The 19,606-nt window shown below is 40.3% G+C and overlaps 1 protein-coding gene across 1 annotated transcript in view; it reads left to right on the forward strand.

The window, feature by feature from the left end:
* nipal2 (NIPA like domain containing 2) overlaps positions 1-19,606 on the forward strand; it is a 25,559-nt gene continuing 5,953 nt past the window's right edge. The window contains exons 1-4 of the mRNA XM_030750109.1: positions 1-204; positions 8,499-8,567; positions 9,492-9,660; positions 16,507-16,566. Of these exons, the coding sequence (XP_030605969.1) occupies positions 109-204; positions 8,499-8,567; positions 9,492-9,660; positions 16,507-16,566 (394 nt within the window). The 5' untranslated portion in view covers positions 1-108. The remainder of the gene's footprint in view (positions 205-8,498; positions 8,568-9,491; positions 9,661-16,506; positions 16,567-19,606) is intronic.

Consider the following 19,606-nt stretch of genomic DNA (forward strand, 5'->3'; position numbering starts at 1 on the left):
GACGTGTGGGATGCATGGGATGGGGTGAGGTGAAGTGAAAATCAGATGTAATGACAAACGTGAACAAGGTGGGAATCGCGACAACAGAATATTTCCCTATTACTTGATATGGAAAACATGGAGAATTCAAGTTCTTCGCATGCGTTTCCTTCCTTGATCCTGGCTCAGGCGCACCGCGCCGAGATCCTGGAAAATCCATTTCGGGTGAGTTTATTTAACTTTTGGTAACGTGAGATAAGAAAAAAGGTCGGTTAAATCTGTCACAGACCTACAAGTACACTCTAACAATTTAATGAAAAGTGTAAGAAGACAATTACGAGATACAATGCGTCCTTAATTAAAAAGTCTTTTTTTTATCTCTTATGTTCCACAGTATGATTCATTTTCTGTGCCCTTAGTTTTATATAAATATGCCTGTTTATGCTGAAGCTGTTCCAGCTGTAGCCCTGCAGAGATAAGAGGAAAACTTTTTAATTTTCAGAAGCTTCCCCCTTTAAACTCCATTTGGAGCAGATTTTTGCACTCTAATATCCAACACAAGATTTAGTTTGTGTCTTTAAAAAAAAAAAAACAACAACCTTGAAATTCAAAATATAACCTCAGCCTCTAAAGCTCTTTAGGTAATGAGCACTCAGTGTGGATGCGGAATCCAGACAGGGCAGAGATCTATTGATGTTGGCACCTGTCACAAGTACTTTTTAAAGCAATCATGACTGAATCATTGTGTTGAAAGGCTTTTTCTTTCTTTTGAACTTTTTAACTTTGTCAAGTGGGCTCGATTAATCTGTCCATTAAATAGGGTATGCAGACTGCGTGCACTCCTGTTTGTGTATGATAATACAAAGCAATTTCCTTGATTGCGGTTGCAAACGTCCTGTTATGTTATGCCAGTGCTCTTTCCTCCCACTCTTATGCAGGCACACATTCTTCTCATGCTCATTTTCCCCTGTCAGTGGATTTTGCCGTGTTTCCTAAGTGTGACATTACCACCAGGGACCAGAATGAGAAAGCGTGGCAGAGGAGGAATGAGAGGCGTGAGTAATGAGTAATGGCCCATTGGTGGGCTTTGAGAGAATAGATCTACTGTAAGAGTCCTGAACAGCTGGTTAATGGTCCCAGCTCCCCCTCTGTCCATGGCTACCCACCATCCCAGAGAGCGTCTCAGCATGGGGACAATATCTGTCTGTGTCACACTTCAGCAGCCTTTTAGAAATGAAAATGTGCTACTGTAAAAAAAATTGATGCTACAGAAGTATGCCAGAGTTTTAGTTTTTCTTACTGGTTGCACTTCACAAATTAGACTTAGTCCCTGTGTCTTCAGAAGATAGCTACTTCTGGGGATGCAAGCCACTATGTGAGGATAGTTAACACGTGCTAAGAATTTCTAGTTGTTCACTTCAAATCTGGCAATTGTATTATCTTTGAAAATGGCAAAATGAGGATTTACATGTGCTGACAGCAGATCCCACAGTGCAACAGTAAAGCCAGAATGAATATCCAGCATCAGCATATAAGAGATTGAATTTTCACAGGTGTTTTTGCCACGGCTTGCACATTTTCACTCAAAATAATCCCAAATCTTTTATTTTAAAGATCTAATTGCTGTACCTCCTCTTAGCACTAATACTTACAGAGTTCTATGGCCAGATGTGTTATTTATCCTGGCTTGTTTTCCATGGTCAGCTCTAGATCATGATACTTAGTAAACATGTAGTTTGAGGTTAAATGTGAAGCACTCCACAGTGGGCCCAACAAAAAAAAAAAAAGGGGGGGGGGGGGGGCTCTTGTTGCATAGTAGCTTAATATCCAATCAAAATCTGATTAAGCTGGGATGTGAACATGAAGAGTAGTCATGTTAAAATATCTCTACTCTTTCTCTCATCGCCTGATTCTTTGTGTCTGATTGGAGACTGCTGTCATCCCTGCTTCTTCTGTACCCACCACCTCCGAGCAGAAACTGAAGTGCTGCATCCAGAGATCAGCCCATCTCAGTGAGGGACAGATCCCTATTGTCAGTGGACACAAAGGGCCATGCTGTTTGTATGTCTGTCTGTCTTTCTCATTGTTAGTCAGTGTCCTAGTGAGGAGGAGGAGGAGGAAGAGGCGGATAAGTGCTGTCAGGCCCTTCATCAGCCTTCAAACCCAGTCAACTTTAAATTCAGACTTTAGTCAGAGCTCTGTTAATCAGATGCAGGTTTGGGGTTCTGGTCAGATCCACTAATTGTGTTTTGCTTTGTCCAAGTACATGCTTATGAAAAGTTGCGTGTGTGTAGTCCTATGATGCATACACTGTCTTTAGCTCTGACATTTAAGTAATGGGATTTATATACATCACATGGCCTGCAATTTAATTTTAAAGATACAGGATGGCATATTTAGAAAAACTGCAATAAAAAGAATCCCGATTGTGTCTTGATGATGAATGTGCTCATGCAGCGTACAAAGTTAGAACCAACTTTTGCTTTTGTTGTTAATGATATTCAAACCTGCCTGACTGCTGCAGTGGGAATCCTGCTCGGGTTTTAAGAGCATTAGGGTCTTTATTTGATGTGCTGCCTTCCTTACAGTCAGTATCAGTATCGGCTAATTGAATCCAGTTCTCACAGTAATTTTATCACTTCTTGTTACATCTCTGGCAGCAACATTAAAAAATAAACATGCTGCTCAGGGGCTGCATTATTGTGTTGTGCCAGTTATTGTGCCAGTTAAGTTGTTGGCTCTTTAGATTCATTTGTTCAGAAATTTTGTACAATTGAATTCCTTGCCTGTGCCAAATAAATTACATTTTGAGGAAGCTAAAATAAGACTGCAGTGAAAGCAGATTTCTCTTTTGGCTGGCCTGAAACAACCCTGTAATTACAGAAAATTAGAAAGACAAGAGCCTCTGGATACCTGCAGTTGTCCAAACATAGACGCAGTGGTAGGAGGCGTACTGAGAAGATCCTTCATTTAAGTGAAAATGAGAATACCAAAGTGTATAAATGCTCTTTTATTAAAAAAAAAAAAATTACAAAGACATGAATGAGTGTGGAATAAAATCAGGTTCTAAATCCTGTCATTATAATCCTTACAAAACAATTAGAGATGAAAACCTCAGTACCACGTCCTAGAGCTCCTTGACATTAGCTCCCTGAATATATAGACAATACTGATCTAAACTCGCTTCATTGGAACTGTTAATAAACCTCTAGCTTCTATAACTGAGCAACTAATCCACTGATTCTTTGATGGGTGTATTTCTATTATATTGAGACAGATCAGTACCAAACTGGGAACCCACCAGCTATTAGACTCTAGGAACAGCGGCCAATATTTCAGGGCTTCCTGGGTAGCCAGAAGAAATTTGTGCCAAGATTTCCTGGTTTGTCTTCCTATTGTTGCTGATGAGTGCAGATATTTTTTTTTTTTTTTAAAGTAATAAAAAGCTAAATAGCTGAAGCCAGATAATAGCCAGTACTTCCTAGCTGGCATAGTTTCAGATGTTTTCCCACTTTTGCTCTCTACATGAGTTGTTCAAACTGCTCACACTTGAGTAATCAGGACTGCTTGGACTACAAGGAGAAACCAAAATGCTTCCAGTTTCCAAATTCTGCATATTTATGTGCAAATACCTCCTTACAGAGATAAGAGTTTTGGTTTGATCTATATTAGCAGATCATACTCTATAAATGCCCTTGGATAAATGTAATAAAATATAAGAATAGCACAAAATGGATAGTCTCAACTAAATTCAGATACTTAAAAATGTACTTGAGTAAACATAATTGATTATTTCTACTTCTACATCTACTTCTTATGCATCTACAGTAAAGTTTAGTAGCATCAAAACTGTGCAGCAGTTTAAAAGGTGCTGTGGTGTGAAGTGCCTCACTTTTCTTAAAATGTGTAATGTTTGCTAAGTAAGCCAACTAACACAAGACACTCCCAGTGTACCAGCCTCGCATGCTCCAGTGGCTTTGTTTGCTCTTCCTCTAACAGGAAAAGTCTGTCCCTTTATCACTCTCTCTCTTTCTCACTCGCTCTCCTGCTTCCCTTCTCTCACACTCTCGCACAAATTTACCTCCCTCACTTAGAAGAGCATTAAGCCCCTGCAGTCTTGAGTGGGGTCCTCGATTCCCACTGCGACCACCTGTACCGCAAATGAACACGCTCCCTCTTTCCATCAACGCTGACAACAAACAAATAAAGAAAATGATTTATTGTTATAATGCTGAAAACACCTGCTGGTCAACTTAATGTGAAGTGAATGAATTCAGCAAAAGTTAAGGTGAATCCTTCCTCACACTTCAAATTGCTATCTCCTGTGTGAAGTCTTCAGAATGAACTATCCTCAGGCTGTACATCCATCACCTTGTATTAACACACCTTAACACACACACACACACCTTAACACACACACACACACCTTAACACACACACACACCCTGTTCTGCCCCCCAGCTCCTCTCAGCATTAACCTGCAGCTTCTTCATGGGCTCAGTAACAGCAGCTTCAGTGGGCCACTCACACTCTCTCCTGCAAAGCTCGACAGGGTTATTGATCTTGGTTTAGTATACAGACTGCAGCTGGCCTAATAGGTGTCTGATCATAAATTACCAGAGTCACGGTCTTCTCCTGTAAAGTCAGCCCACAGCTACACTCTTTTTGACAGTCTGTGTGCTGCAGCATTTGAGGATGGGATCTATCTCTTCACACCCTCGCACACAAACACAGACTTTTTACCTTGATATGATATTAGTCCCCTAGGAATCTCATCAGCAAGCCGCCCATCTGCTCTTCTCCTCCTCCTCTTCCCCACAATCCTGTTTACCTCTTGTACTCTGCAGTCATCACGCACATACAGAAAAACACACAGACTGAACTAAATCCAGTTGGACTCTAGCATCCTTACTGTAGGTAGTTTCCAGGTCAGTGATCTCATCCAACTTGGTGTCAAAGTGAAAGGGTAAAAGAGGATGAAGAGAAAATAGGTTCAAAAGAGAGAAGCGAGAGAAAAACTGGAGTGTAATGTGGTGTTTTTGAATGAAACATTATTAAATCCACTAGACTTCAGTTTCTTATCAAGCTCGCGAGGAGACGATAAGCTGAGTTATGCAGTAGTAAATGTAGTAGTTTTACTTCTCAGTGAGCTGTTGGGTGGAATTAGGCATGTCACCAGCAGATAAGACAAAACTAATTGAAAGTTGGCTGCAGGTTTTCAGGGTCTTTTAGAAAAGCTTTATATCTACTGTGTGCTTCGAGGGATGGAACTCACTTTCTTTTCCTTGTAGGCTACCAACTGATCAAAGTTTTCAAAGGGCCCCATGTTGTAATTGACCGGTCTCATCAATATGGATTCATTTTAGGCGGCACATAGATTCACTTGTCATTTTATTCAGGCATCAATGCCACTTTAGTATAAAATATCAAGCCTCTGGGTTTTATTCAGGCTCCTTCACCAATTAAAAAAATGTAAATTTGCCCCCAAAAAACCTCTGAGCAGGACTTTGGGTTTGCTTTCTAACTTGCTCTGACTTGTATATTTAAATAAGGCTCAGCAAAGCTGAAATTTGCTGGGGTTTAGACCTGACTGTCATGCCAAGCACAGAGACAGCTGAACCGCAGCTAAATCAGGCGTGTGAGCTTCTCAGCACTCGTGTATCCAAGAAACACATCATGAAGTAGTTCACTGGGAGTAGGAGTGGAACAGTTCATTAGAAGGGCAGAGGAGTTATCACGGTGATCATGAAAATATCTGTGTTGCTCCGCTGTTCCTGGTGTCATCATTACCTGTAAAGTGCTCTGCAATGTCCGTGTGTTGTTTACATGCCCACATTGTTATAGAAATATACATGATTGATTACCCATAAATGATGTGCACGCAGTAATTCAAGTGGGCATTCAGGCACCATTAACAGAGAACTGAGGTCCACCAGTGAATCCCATTGAGTGTGAAACAGACTTTTGTTTTGTCACATCTAAAATAATGCCATTAGAATTGTTTGCGCATAAGTCTATTAAACATGAGTAATATCACAGACCATTTCTTGTCAGTTAATTCATACAAAAAAATGATACTTTTCTTGCAAACTGGTTACATCTCAGCGCAGCCACCGGTATTGTGGCACGGCATTCAATAGCAATTAGTTCTGTTTGTCTGATTTTGGCACAAAACATGATTTGAGGATATGATTATACCATTACCTGCAATGAGCTCATTTCTACACTTAAATATTTGAAAGTGTGGAGATTAATAAAAGGATCCTAGTTCCATCATCCTGCTCAAATATTAAACTTAATGAACCGATTTCAGGTCTGCAGCAGGCTTCAGTTAAAACCTAGAAAACAGTGACGGAAGTTCAGGTGATTTGTTTTGCACACAAACCGCAGCACACAGTTTAAACTGCAGTTTTTGAAGACAGAGCAAGGGATCACTGCAACCCAAAAACCACCATATAAATTCATGCACGTCATTAAACTGCTGGCAAGCAGCATTTTATTATCTTTGCTAGAATATAGGGTTTCTTATTACCTCTGCCTTTATTGCTAAACAAACATGAGATGCCAGTGTGTGATTCATAATTGTACCAGAGTTATATCATGTATGATTTCCCATCTAGCTTAGTACCCCACTTTATGTTTTTATGGCACTTTTATTTTTTGTGGTTAAACAGATTTTTTTAAAACATAAATAAATTATGTAGGAAATAAATATTGTATTGCTATAATGTTATACTGGATCGATACCACAGTCAAGCAGGTTTAGTTGGAGTTTAGTTCCTGTGTACACTTCCATGTATTATGTGAGCCTGGCAGAAAGAGCGGAGGGTTATTGAGATTTCTGTAGTTCAGATGATGAGCACCGGCTTATGCTTTAGTGTAAATAATCATGACAGCTATTCCCCCTCAGTGTCGCAAAGAGATGCTTCATGTTGTCGCTGAGGATTTCTAACGATGTGCACTGATGGACGAGAGGCGACCTCTGGATCATGCGGTAGTGTGCAGCTGTGTTTGGAGATCAGAGGAATTAATTTACACTCCATTCATTCCAGCGTCCTCTGACCACAGGAGTGCTATCTTATTGTCAACAGCATCACATGGATATTACTGACAATAACCCACAGTCTGTCTTACCTGGCAGAAGAGGCCGCTGAGCCTGAACATTAGTGCTCTTTCTTTTTTTAAATTTTTTTTTTTTTTTTTATCTATTGCTGCTGCTGCATGGGATTAGTTTTCCCTCTTATTCTCCACCTCAATCTTCATTCTGGTCAGCCTCTCATTCCTTTGTTTTAACTCCCATCACTGTGCACCTTCTTCCTAGCCAACCTCCACCTCTCTCCACATAAAGCAATTTCAGGGGATAACTGCTTGGATGTGCTTGATTTCTTTTACTTCTTTAAGAGTGATTGAGTTTTCTTCTTTAGGTTTTCATCATTCACATTCCACCCCCACTCTGTGCTATTATTCCTTTATAAACTTTGTCCACCCACAGCCACCGGTATGTTAATAACCTAGAATTCAATTTTCTTTTGGCAGTCATTTTCCAGGGATATGGGATACTGTTCCAACACTTTAAGTGAATGTATTGCGTGTCTCCCTCCATCATTTATACACCTACTCTGAGCTCCTGCTGAAACTTTGCTACAAATATCCTGTGATATTGTGTAAGATTTCAGAAACTGAAGAGTAAGTCTGAGTGGCTGTGCTTAATTTGGCTGTTTTTTTTTTATTGAGAAGTTTTCCCCTGGATAACTCAAAATGTGATGAATTTCTTGAATGTAAAAAGCAGTGTGTGATTTAAAATCGTTGAATTTAATGGTGGACGGTGAGGCATGTACGTTTGCGTATTGTTGAGGCAAATTGTAGCTTTCACTAAAATGCTGGTTTGTTGACGTGGATGCTATTTACAAGTCAGAAACTCCTAATTACAGCATTTCCAATATGAAATGAAGGCTGCAAGAGTGTTTTTACTGTGAGTATGTTGGTATGCAAACACTCAAGATGATAAACATGATAATTATACTCGGGCATCAGCATTTTTATTTTTTTTTGCCTTTGTCGGTGTGAGCATGGTGTTCCCAAATCTTTGTGTCACAAACAGTGTGTTTGTATGAAGGTGTGTACCACCCCGCATCCAGGGTTTTGTGAGGTGTCAGATTTGTGGGAGAGTAATGAGGTTGAGGGCAAGCTTGGGGGGGGCTTGCATGTGTGTGTCAGATTTCTGTTTGTTGTTTTTTTTTTTTTGTTGTTGTTTTTTTTTAATACATGTGAGAAAAAAGATTTTGATGTTATGAAGCCTGAGAAGCCTCTGTTCCACAGGAGTACAAACAATATATACACACACACAGTTGTGCCTTTGAACAAAACACCAATGGAGCAATGCTGTCTGTGGTTGTCATGGAGATGACAGATGTGACAGCTGGAGGGAAGACTTGCGGGAAGTATTATGGGGTGTTTGGAGTTGTGTGACAACTAGAGCGTCACCTAATCCTCTGTCTGTTTCTCATTTGCTTCCACAGACTTATCTCCTGGGAATCATCATCTCCATATGTGGGAATGTCCTCATCAGTATTTCACTCAACATACAGGTAGGAAACTCTGGAATCCAGCTGTACGACAGACACTCAGCACTGTGGGCACTCGACGCCTGTAAAGAGTCATTCTTTCCACTCTCTAAGTACTCCTGGACTGCCTTTCTCCTCATAGTTTGCCGTCTTTTTAGCAAACTCTGTGTGCTCATCAGGATTTTAGCGAGTGTCCCCTCAGGCACTGCGGCTGTGTGATCTTCACAGCAGGCACTGTGCATTAGAAATGACTGCATTTCATGACAGAAAAGCCTTCTTGAATTAAAATGAATAGAACTGGATGTTTAAACATTAGAATTCAGTTTAATATCGCAATTAAGTATTCAAACAACAAATTTTTGCACAGTCTGGACCTGAGTAGGCTATTAATAATGCACCGTTAGGTTGATTGGTCTAATTCAAATAATAACTCCAAGTAATTTAGAGAGTGGTCTAAAAGCATTACTTGTCTAAAGTGATTGTTATTCTTTCCTGCGGATTTGATAATAAAATTATAATTGATAGTATCTGTGGCAACAGCACGCAGAGCATATAAGGCAAACAAAGAAGTGAAAAAGGCTGAAAAAGCTTGATAACCCTTGCTTATTAGCCAGTATAAGCTTCCAGAAGGAGAACTGTTAATGATTATGAGGTATACTGTAGACTTGTGTCGGGATCGTACAGCTTCCCACCTCATTGATTTTCTTAATTGGTGTCACCTCTCTTCGGAGATGAAATGCTAATCAGCGGAGGGTGTTATGGTGCATTTAGAGTTGTGTGACAGTCAGTGGAATGCTATATTATCTCTTAAATTGCACCTTCTTTTTTAAGCTTTGCACAGCACTGTGAGGTTATTATCTGTGTGGTGTTGTTGTAGTTTGTTCAGCTCTTTTGGGCCCACTTAATCTGACTGTTCCCTTGGGCTCTTGTTCCCTCTCTTCTTGACAGAAATATGCCCATGTACGTCAGGCTCAGCGTGGCTCCAAACCCTACTACACATCCGCCATGTGGTGGTGCGGTGTGGTTCTCATGGGTGTCGGGGAACTGGGAAACTTTGCCGCCTATGGCTTTGCTCCAGCATCGCTCATAGCCCCACTGGGCTGTGTGTCTGTTATAGGTAACTGCAATCTTTCTTCTTTTTGTTTCTTAGCTTCATGCATTATCCAAGTGTGAAAGCAAGAAAGATGTTGCTGCCTTGGGGAGCATCACAAGGTGTTTCCATGCGAGGCCTGTTTTCTTTTCATCTGATCCTGTCATAAGTTGGCAATATCATGGTAACCACTGTATGATATCTGGAAAAAAATAAAATAAAATAAGAACATCTTATCTAGTAATGGTTTAGAAAAAGATTCTGAAATAAGCATTATTTAATCTATAGCACTTTAATATACTTATTAGTATATATGATGTATTAATGAAATTATCTTTTAATAATAGCATCATAACACATTCATTGTTAGATTATAAGGCATTCATAACACTTACAACGCTTTCACTGTTTTAAGAATATCAGTGAAGGTGCTGAATCTTTATAATAGCTAAAATGACCCAAGTGCTTCTCAGCTGAAGTCATTATGGTTGCAGTCAGACATTTGTCTTGAAGTGTGTAAAGAAATAAAGTGACTAAAACTAACAAAAGATGTCCCCTGTTTCACATACAATTTAATACTTTACTTCTATAAACACTGTCAGTTCTTCCAAAGTCTTTCCAATAAAAAAAAATAAACAAAAACTAGCAAAGTCCAGATATACCGAGTATACTCTAACAACTAAAAAATATGACACAGCAAGTCACAGCACTGTCTGTTTGCACTGAGCGCTTATTTAATCAGGTGTGGTATTTAGTCAACTGACATCACTAACCAATTGGCAGCAGCACCACACCCCTTACAGGTGGCAGGTTCTATAAAACAAAAATACAATATGGCTCCTGCGGTGGTGTTACGAACTCCACTAGCTTATCAAGTTGGTGACCCTTTTCTGTGTTGTGCCATCTAGTGGCCATCACAAGCCATTGTTCTCCTGCTGCCTGCTGAAAGTGGCACCAGCTCAAGTCTTTGGGTTAGCCTCCGAATGGCTCCAAGATGATGTTTTTTTCCATACCTACTGGTTGTACCTACCTGGAGCAGCTACGGTTATATTTCACAGTAACACCACGGTGGGTTGACTGAGTTGGTTTTAGCTAGATAAGCAGTGTTAACTTAGCTGATATTACCTGTATCACTGTATTAATGGGAATACAAATCATTGTGAGACTGACTACAGTTAAAGAAAACCTTCCTTCCTGTTGTTCTTGGGAGTTAAATCTTTTTGCTTTATCACCTTCATTACTTGCAGGAGAATTCCCCTGAGGAACCTGTGTAAAATGTATGGTCTCAGAGCTGGGTATTCTTAGTGAAGGAAAGGCTTGTGTATTTCTCATTTATTTTTATTCCAAAGTTGAAGTTTGCCGCTGTTTGTAGACCATCTGAGAACTGCACAGACTCTCAGATTTCCTAGATATTGTTGGCAAAACTAAGCATTAAATTTACACTAGAAAACAGATAAAATGGCTTAAATTTAAACAAGCGCACATCATAAGAAGACCTCACTGCAGTAATGGACATTGGTTGATTACATTAATAGGGATGCACAATACATCTGCGACCATTTTTAGTGAGACCTAATATTGTATTACTAATATAACTAATGAATGTATAACAAACCCTTATAATAAACACTTTTATATAAAGTCTCACCCTGCACAGATACCTAATGGTGGCTATAGCATAGTGCGCTCTCCGATGTAATATATGGTGATATATATCACTTCATCAGCTCATTAGCTTATCAGTACCTCATTCAATTAACAGGGCATGAAAATCATCTGGATCGCTATAGTTCTCTATCAACTCTACATATTGTCTCCACAAATTTAATAGGTCATATAGAAAGTCCAATAACTCCCGACATTATAAATCTAACACTCCATTTGAGAAACAGTCATCTTTACGGCTCGCAGTTAAGCTAAAGATGTCATGGACTGAGCCGGATTCATTAGCCAGTCAAAACAAAGCCTGCTCCGGTTGCTACAGATGGCAGCTGCTCAGTGCAAACACTCTAAACGCAGGTTAAATATTGAACAGGTTCACTTCTTACCTTCCACCACCTATCACTCACTGCGCTGGAGGTGGTGGTGACTCATGGATATTAATGACAGCTATTACTGCCATGCTTCCTACAGTCATGTCTTGCAAGTGGATGAATGGTTTGAATAAACCACCGAGCACTAAACGAAACCACAAATCTTACAAAGAAGGCTGCACCTCTTATTTGTTGCAGTTTTGCATGCTGTTGTATTTGCTTCAGTGAGCGCTTTAGCAGAAAAAAAAGGCCTCGGTGCTGTTAAGACCAGCAACCCCCAAATGCTTTGTCAGTGTGCATAAATCTAACCTTGTGATGAGTCTTTTTAAAGCCACAACTATTAGAAAGTACTGCTCTTATTTCCATTTTACTATCAGATCCTCATAAAAACCAGCTGATTGCTAATATTGCACTGGAGTGTGCATGAATATTATGCAGCTGAAGTGCATCTTCAAGGAGCTTCCTAAATAATTAACACGCCAGAGATGAAGAGGTGAAAGGAAGAGAAAGGAGAGTAAGATGTCTGCAGTCATGACACAGCCTGTCCTCCTCAGAGCTAACAAGTTAAGCTGAGGGGAGAATCTGCAGGTTGGTGTCGCTTTTTGACTGACTCCACCTCTCACCTCACACTGACTCATACTATATGCAAATGTGCAAACACGCGCACACACAATTCATGCATGACTGTAGTCGTGTGTAAAAGGTCTGGAGGATTTTGTCAACTGGAGATGCTCCTCTGGCAAACACACACACACACACACACACACACACACACACACACACACACACACACACACACACACACACACACACACACACACACACACACACACCCTCCTGCTGTGCTGTTGTGCCTGTTTTCCAAGAGCTGTGTGAAGGCACAGAAGGGGGTACAGACAGCAGGATGCCTTCCCTGGGTAAACAAGAGGGAAGTGAGTGGCTGGCTTGGAAAAATCATGAGGTGAGAGGAAGAAAATGTCAAGGAAAGGAGAGGAGAGGATAAGCATGTGAACGGAATAAGTCAACAGGCGGAAGCAGAGGAGTAAAGGGACGGGATGGAGAGAGCTGATGATGCTGCTGTCATCCGCCTGTCCCTGCATGTCACGCTGGCACTCTGACGTTCCGTGGAGAGCAATTACTACTGTCCGCGTTCACAGAGCCCAGTCCTCTCTATTAGGAATGACAGCATTAGCCCAAAAGCTGTTGTGTGGAGCAGGAGAATCAGCTCTCTCTTTCAGATACCAATGTCATCACATGCAAAAGAGGAGGGGAAGCTGCCAGTGTGGAAATGAACAGAAATCTGACTGCATCACTCACAGATGTCAGACCTGCAGCACTGTATCGTCGATTAGGATGTGGTGTTAGCACAGTGTGAAGCACTCTGATTTTTAGGACTTCGCTTAGATTTAGGCTTTAAATTGCATATATAAATAAGAAAAGTTATTTTCACAAACACTTTACAGTATGACTGTATTCATTCAAGGTTTGGATAAGATCTCTATCTAAAGTTAGATTTCAGATCTCCCTTACAGCATTTGTATTTTGTTGAATAGCTCCTGAAGGCCAGTCTTGGCAAAAGTACTGAAAAAATTCCTTTTTGTGATATTATGAATATTATGTGTACACCTGTTTTGTTTTTTACAAATTGCGAGTGCACAGTTCTTACGTTCGAGCTTCTCTTGGAGGTGGCAGCCAGATTAGTGTTGCTTTCATCTGTTCACAGCAGATTTGTGTTGACACAGTGCGTTTCCCTACTGTGTAGGTACCCATTACTACACATCACAAAGAGCATGTATAGATGTGGTACTGATCTGATGCGCACACAAACACACATAAACACACAGGAACAGTGTCAGAACTGCGTACCCCAGAGGTTCCTGTTGCCACATTTCTCATTATATCAAGCCGTGCGAATCTCACTTTGTATGGAGTTGCTATGGTTACTTGTTAGATCCAGCTGGTCCCAGAGGCAAAAGAGTAGTCCTAAATGTGAGTGCGAACATGCTCTCAGTATGAAATATTTAACAACTGACTGTTTCATCAGAATATTAAGGAGAGTCTTTATAAACTTCCAATTAGAGAGTAGGGTCCTTGCGGCATTGTGCACATCCGCGGCCTGTTCTTTCAGAGAACGCGTGTTTATAGTTACACAGCCTGCTTGAGAGGAAATTTGCCTTTAAATCATCATTTTTAAAATGCATTTTGCTCATATTTTATTCGTTTCAGATTGATCTGGAACTGTTTTTGTTTAATACCCATGTTAAGAACCTGTCTGTCACGTTATGACACCACTGTGAGCTGATGCGTGCCACACTGTGTCTCTGACACACTGAGCTGTTTACACTCTGTATCTAATCTCCTTATGGTGAAGGCAGAGAGCCTGTGCACAGACTCAAACAGTCTGTTTGTCTTTCAGTGTTTTCCAGCAATTCCTTCCATTCAATTAGTCTCTCTGTCTGTGTGCCATCACCTGCTCACCCATATTACTGGCTGGCAGTCGTGTCAGCAAAACACAGCGCCCACAGCTTGCCCTGCTGCGATATTGGTGAAATGTACAAGATCATAACTCCAACTGATTATGTAAAATTAGCTTTTCAGTTGCACTGTTTAGTGAGGAGACCTCTAACATGGCAGGCCCAGAGTGTTATATAAACTGACCTCCTCACTGTGACAGGCTGCTGTCACTTGCATATCAGTTTGCCTCCCCATCCACTGGCTGTTTGTCTTGCGGTTTGTTTTTCTGTCTCAGCCGGTTAGCGCGCCTGTGTGGCCATCCATCTGCGTATCTCCCTGTTTATCGGCATGTCTGTGCAGTCTGCACGCATTTCTGCCCGCCTTGCTATTTGTCTCTGTGACAGCCAAATGCTGTGTTTCTCCCTTGGTTCGGCGTGGATCCCGGGGAAACATTAAGAAGACTAATCTGAGGCTTAGCTCATGTGAAACTGATTGCTTTTCAGTGTCGCAGTTTTTGACAATGATATTGATGGATGGGTTTACAAAAAAATTTGCCGTGAAAAAGCAAAATTTCATGCTGGTGTTATGAAGCCCTAATGGGTTCCATTTATCCAAGCATACAGACCAGTTTTTATCATGCTGAGCAATCCAAACATGTCAAGCATTGTGTATATGTATTTATGTGAACACACACTTACATATAATGTAACAGTGTCAATGTGTGCATAACTAAATATTTGTGAGTATCAGCAACGGCATACTTTTTGTGTATGCATACCACCTAAATAAAATGACAGGAAACCGAAAGGTGTCTTGTGCTGTCAGGCAGCAAGACTGTAGCATCTCCCTTGTTTTTCCAGTCCATGCTACAGATCCTGGATCAGATTGTGGGTAAACTGGATGCTAAGTCAACAATCTGAACTCTGTCATATTCCTCAAACTACTCCGGAGAACATTATCCTGATCAAAGAGGCTACTGGTACTCAAACATTCAACATGTGGCTGAATTGCAGATTTTGCTTCAACAAAAATTTTCATTGACTGTTTAGAAATTACAGCTATTTCTACCCCCTCTGCCTATAATGGCTGATGGGGTATCGGGCGGCCAACTTTCAACTTTTTGAATGGGATAACTTGATAAAGATTTGACCTAGGAGGTTCAAATTAACACCATAGATGCATCTAGTAAAAATCTCAGACAAGTTTGAATCTCAGTGAACTTAACCTCAAGCTCAGAAGTCAAGTTTTCAGAAACTGGTGAACGCGATAACTCAAGAATGATGTGAGGTAGGATGTTCACATTCACAACATAACTGCATCTACTAAAACTCTCAGGTGAATTGAAATCTTAGTGACCTTAACCTCACGGTAAAGGTCAAAGGTCAAAGTTTTCTGAAACTCTTGTGAACACGATAACTGAAGAAAGATGTCATCTACGATTTTCAAATTGAGGTTCATATGCACCCCATGAAGATCTATTGAGACCTGATAATTATGTATTCTACAACTTTTGCTTCCCCATTCCCCTTTTTCAAAACCTCAAGAGTAATTGAACAAACTAACATAGTTTTAAATAGTAGGATTGTTTTTAATACTCGGATAAAAATCCTTTGCAGTCTGTGACTTCCTGAAGTCTAGAACCCATGGGCAACACCAAATGCTGTGTTTCCTCCCTTGAGATGTTCTGCTAGGCCTCTACTGCAGCCACCTTTAGGTGCTGCTTGAATGTGGGCCTCTTCAGTTTTGTATTTGTATTTAATTTGCACTCCAGCCAATAAAGCCTGCTCTATTGAGCTGAAATCAGGAGACTGACCCAGTTGAAGAGCATCTCATTTCTTTTCCTTGAGAAACTCTTTTGGTCATTATCCCTTTGCATTGTGAAGAGCTGTCCAGTCATTTTGGCTGAAGCAGAAAGCGTAGCTTCAGAACTCATCCTATATTTTTGTTTTGGCCACTCCTAAATTGTTCTTATCATCTCTCTGATTGGTTGGTTGGTTTCTTCTCTTTCTTCTCCTTCTCCTCCTCCTCCTCCTCCTCAACCTAATGAGAGCCTCCTTTGCTTGCAGGAGTGAAGGAGACCTCATATTGAGCATTCCAGTAAACAGCTATCAAAAACAAGTTTAATCAGCTCTTAGTCTTTTATCTGCTTAATTTCAAGAACTTACGGCCTCACATATTTCACCCCTTGATAGGCGCCTTGGTAACAAGATAATAAAGGTTATTTAGTTGCTTTTAACAGTGAGGCTGACTGGTGTGCAGTCAGCAATGCAGACTGTTTTCAACATGTCGTTTTTATGGAAATGTAACTGTAATGTGTATTTCATTCTAGTAAACTGAATGTTTTGAATTGCAGTAAAACTAAAGGAAACGTATTTTGATTTTACAGCCAGTGCTGTCATATCTGTGGTTTTCCTCAAAGAGACGGTGTGTGCCTCTGACATTGTGGGTAAGTAAACATTCAGCAGTGACGATAACACATACAGATACAAGTGTCCTCTGAGAATGGTAGTTTGAGTTCAGAACAATTCTGAATGTAGTGTGTAAATGCCAGACTGAGTTTACAGATGATAATTCAGTCAGAAAAAAATAGCCCACAACAGAGAAACCATCCTGAATTCCAGTTATGCACTAGTAAAAGTGTTTTATTGTTTTGGCTTTGTGGCCTAGGGAAAGAGAAGGCGCGCTCGGTTCAGACGTATTTTATGGTTTTGTTTTATGAAAAGCTTTTGTTTGCCATAACAATTTGGTGATTCTGCTGCTAAATGGCATAATTGTGATGACCATTCCTACTCCGGGATTGGAAATTCATATCAGCATCACACAGCTCTGTTTATTGTTGCTTTCTTGGATAAATCAGCTGCAATGTTTTGCCATTTTGTTATTGTTTTACAATTGCTGAATGCCATTATCAGCCACATATTGGGAACATTTAAATGTATGAATGTTTTATTTATAAAGGGGGAACAAGCTCTGTTTTTCCGCCTGTGCGCGCAGGGTTATGCAAGAAAACGGCACAAACAAAATGCAGAAAACGATCATTTAAATTACAAAAATAAAGATGAATCCTAAAAACCACTAGCAAGAATGAATGTGGTAAATTTTGAGTCCCTTTTGTGCAGTTTAAAGTAGCTGTAAGTTAATTTTTTTTAATGTCTGTTCATTCTTTTGCAAATGTTATGAACACAAATGGCTCATATGAGACAAAATGTGTTTTAAAGTGAAGCAAGTTTGTAAGATATATAGGCCTTGGATCATGGCTTTATGAGATAAAACATCATTCATACATTAAATGTCCAGTTTAGCAGCATGTGTATCACAAACACTCTAATGAATGTCAGTGTGCTGCAGGGGCTATTTAAGGAATGGGGTGCATTATAGACAAAAACTGGACCAATTATGTTTTGTTTTTTTTTCCCCTCTTTTTGCTTCTTTGTCAGTTCTTAGCTTAGCAACAAGCATGAAATGGTCTCTGCGTGGACAGCTGTTCAATCAAAAAATATAAATGTGTTAAAAGTTAAAATTCTTTATATGTAACTGGAGGTTTTTAAAAAATTAACTTACATTCACATCCAGCATTAGAAGTTCATGAATTAAGGCCTCAAAACATTTTCAAGGCCGGAAAGAATGTGTTTTTGTTTTTGTTTCTTTTATGGATAGCCATATATTTGAATTTTTCCAGAATTTGGGAAGATCACTTCTTTAAGAGGTAAGTCTCATACAGTCTCATGTGAAAAAGAAAGTATACCATGTGTCACTTCTAAGGTTTTACAACTGAGGACATAATAAAAAAAGTCATCTGGCATGGCATGCATATGACAGTGTCAGTATTTATTTAACAAAATAGGATAGAATTTTATTGAAATTGCTTTGTTACAGCAGCAGTAGCAGCTAATATATACAATACTATAAGAAACACAATATAAATACTATATAACCAATATAAATATTCTATACAACTGTGCATAGTTAACATTAAAAAGTCTGATTGCCTCAGGCAGGGAGGACTTCCTGCTACATTCCATCCTGGTGGTGTCAGTCTGTGACTGAAGGTGATTGCCTGAAGCACCTCCAGGTCGTGCAGTGGGTGTGAGCTATTGTTCACTATGCTGTTCAGTTTCCGTAGCATCCTCACCCCAACTGAACACAGTACAGTTCATCCCTGATTGCGGAGCTCACCCTCTGTATGAGTGAGTGTGTGAAGAATTACTCTAAGTACAATCGTCTGTGTAGATTCTCAGTTATTCTCAGTTTTTCAAGCTCCAGAGACTCTAAGTACAATCTTACTGTTTCCATGGGAATTAAGAGGGTAAGTAGCAGCCAGGTGCTGATAATCAAATTACCTTAATTAACTGATCATCAGCAAGTGTTAGCACTGCTAAAAGAAAAAGGTTTTCAGTTTTATATTCTGGAACATTCATGTGTGTTTTAACACAAAGCCCAGGAGGAGAGAAATCGGCAAAGATTAAATGTTAACATTCATGAGAGCACAATTAGGAGACTGAACAAATACGGCTTGTTTGGAGGGGATTGCCAGGAGAAAGCCTCTTCTCTCTTAAAAAGAACATGGCACCATGGTCTTAGGTTCGCAAAGTTGGATCTGAACAATCCACAAGACTTCTAGAACAACATCCTTTAGACAGATGAGACCAAAGCAGAGATCTTTGGCCATAATGCTCAGCACTGCATTCGGTGAAAACCAAAAACAGCACATCAGCACAAACACCTCATGCCAGCTGTGAAGCACGGTGGTGGAGGGGTGATGATTTGGGCTTGTTTTGCAGCCACAGGAGCTGGGCACCTTGCAGTCTTTGAACTGACCGTGAACTCCTCTGTATACCAAAATATTCAATGCAAGGTCATCTGTCTGACAGATAAAGTGTCGCGGTCCGTTTTGTTTTTGCTTCATTTTGTCTGTTCTGGGTTCCTTTTGTTGTGGGGTTTAGTTTGCTGTTTCTAGTTCCTTGTGTTTTCCCAGTGTTCTGCGTCAGGTCTGCGTCTTTGTTCCCTCGTCTTACTTCCTGTTTTATTTTGATAGGCGTCTGATCCCTGTGTGTTGTGTTCAGTTTTGCTTTCCCTTGTCTTGTCAGTGTAATTATGTTCACCTGTGCTCCTCACCTCTTTCCACTCCCTACATCGGCCCTCTTGTGTATTTAAGTCCTGTGTTTCCTCTGTGTGTTGTCATGTCCTCATCATTGTTCTCTAGCTGTGTGCTCCCTGTTTGTTTGCCCTGGAAACCAAGTCAAGTTATTTTTGTTCTGAGTTTTTGTCACTGGTCCTGTCCAGTCCTGTTTTTGGTTTGCACTCCAGCCAATAAAGCCGAGTTTAATGTTTTAGCTCCATCTGGTGTATCCTGCATTGGGGTCCTCTTCCTGCCTGCCACGGCCGTTCCATGACATAAAGCTTGGCCTAAATTAAATTACGCAACATGGGATGATGATCCCAAGCACAGTAGCAACTATACAATAGAATGCCTGAAAAAGAAAAGA

Source organism: Archocentrus centrarchus, chromosome 16, assembly GCF_007364275.1.
Source record: "Archocentrus centrarchus isolate MPI-CPG fArcCen1 chromosome 16, fArcCen1, whole genome shotgun sequence".
In the NCBI taxonomy this organism is placed as follows: Eukaryota; Metazoa; Chordata; class Actinopteri; order Cichliformes; family Cichlidae; genus Archocentrus; species Archocentrus centrarchus.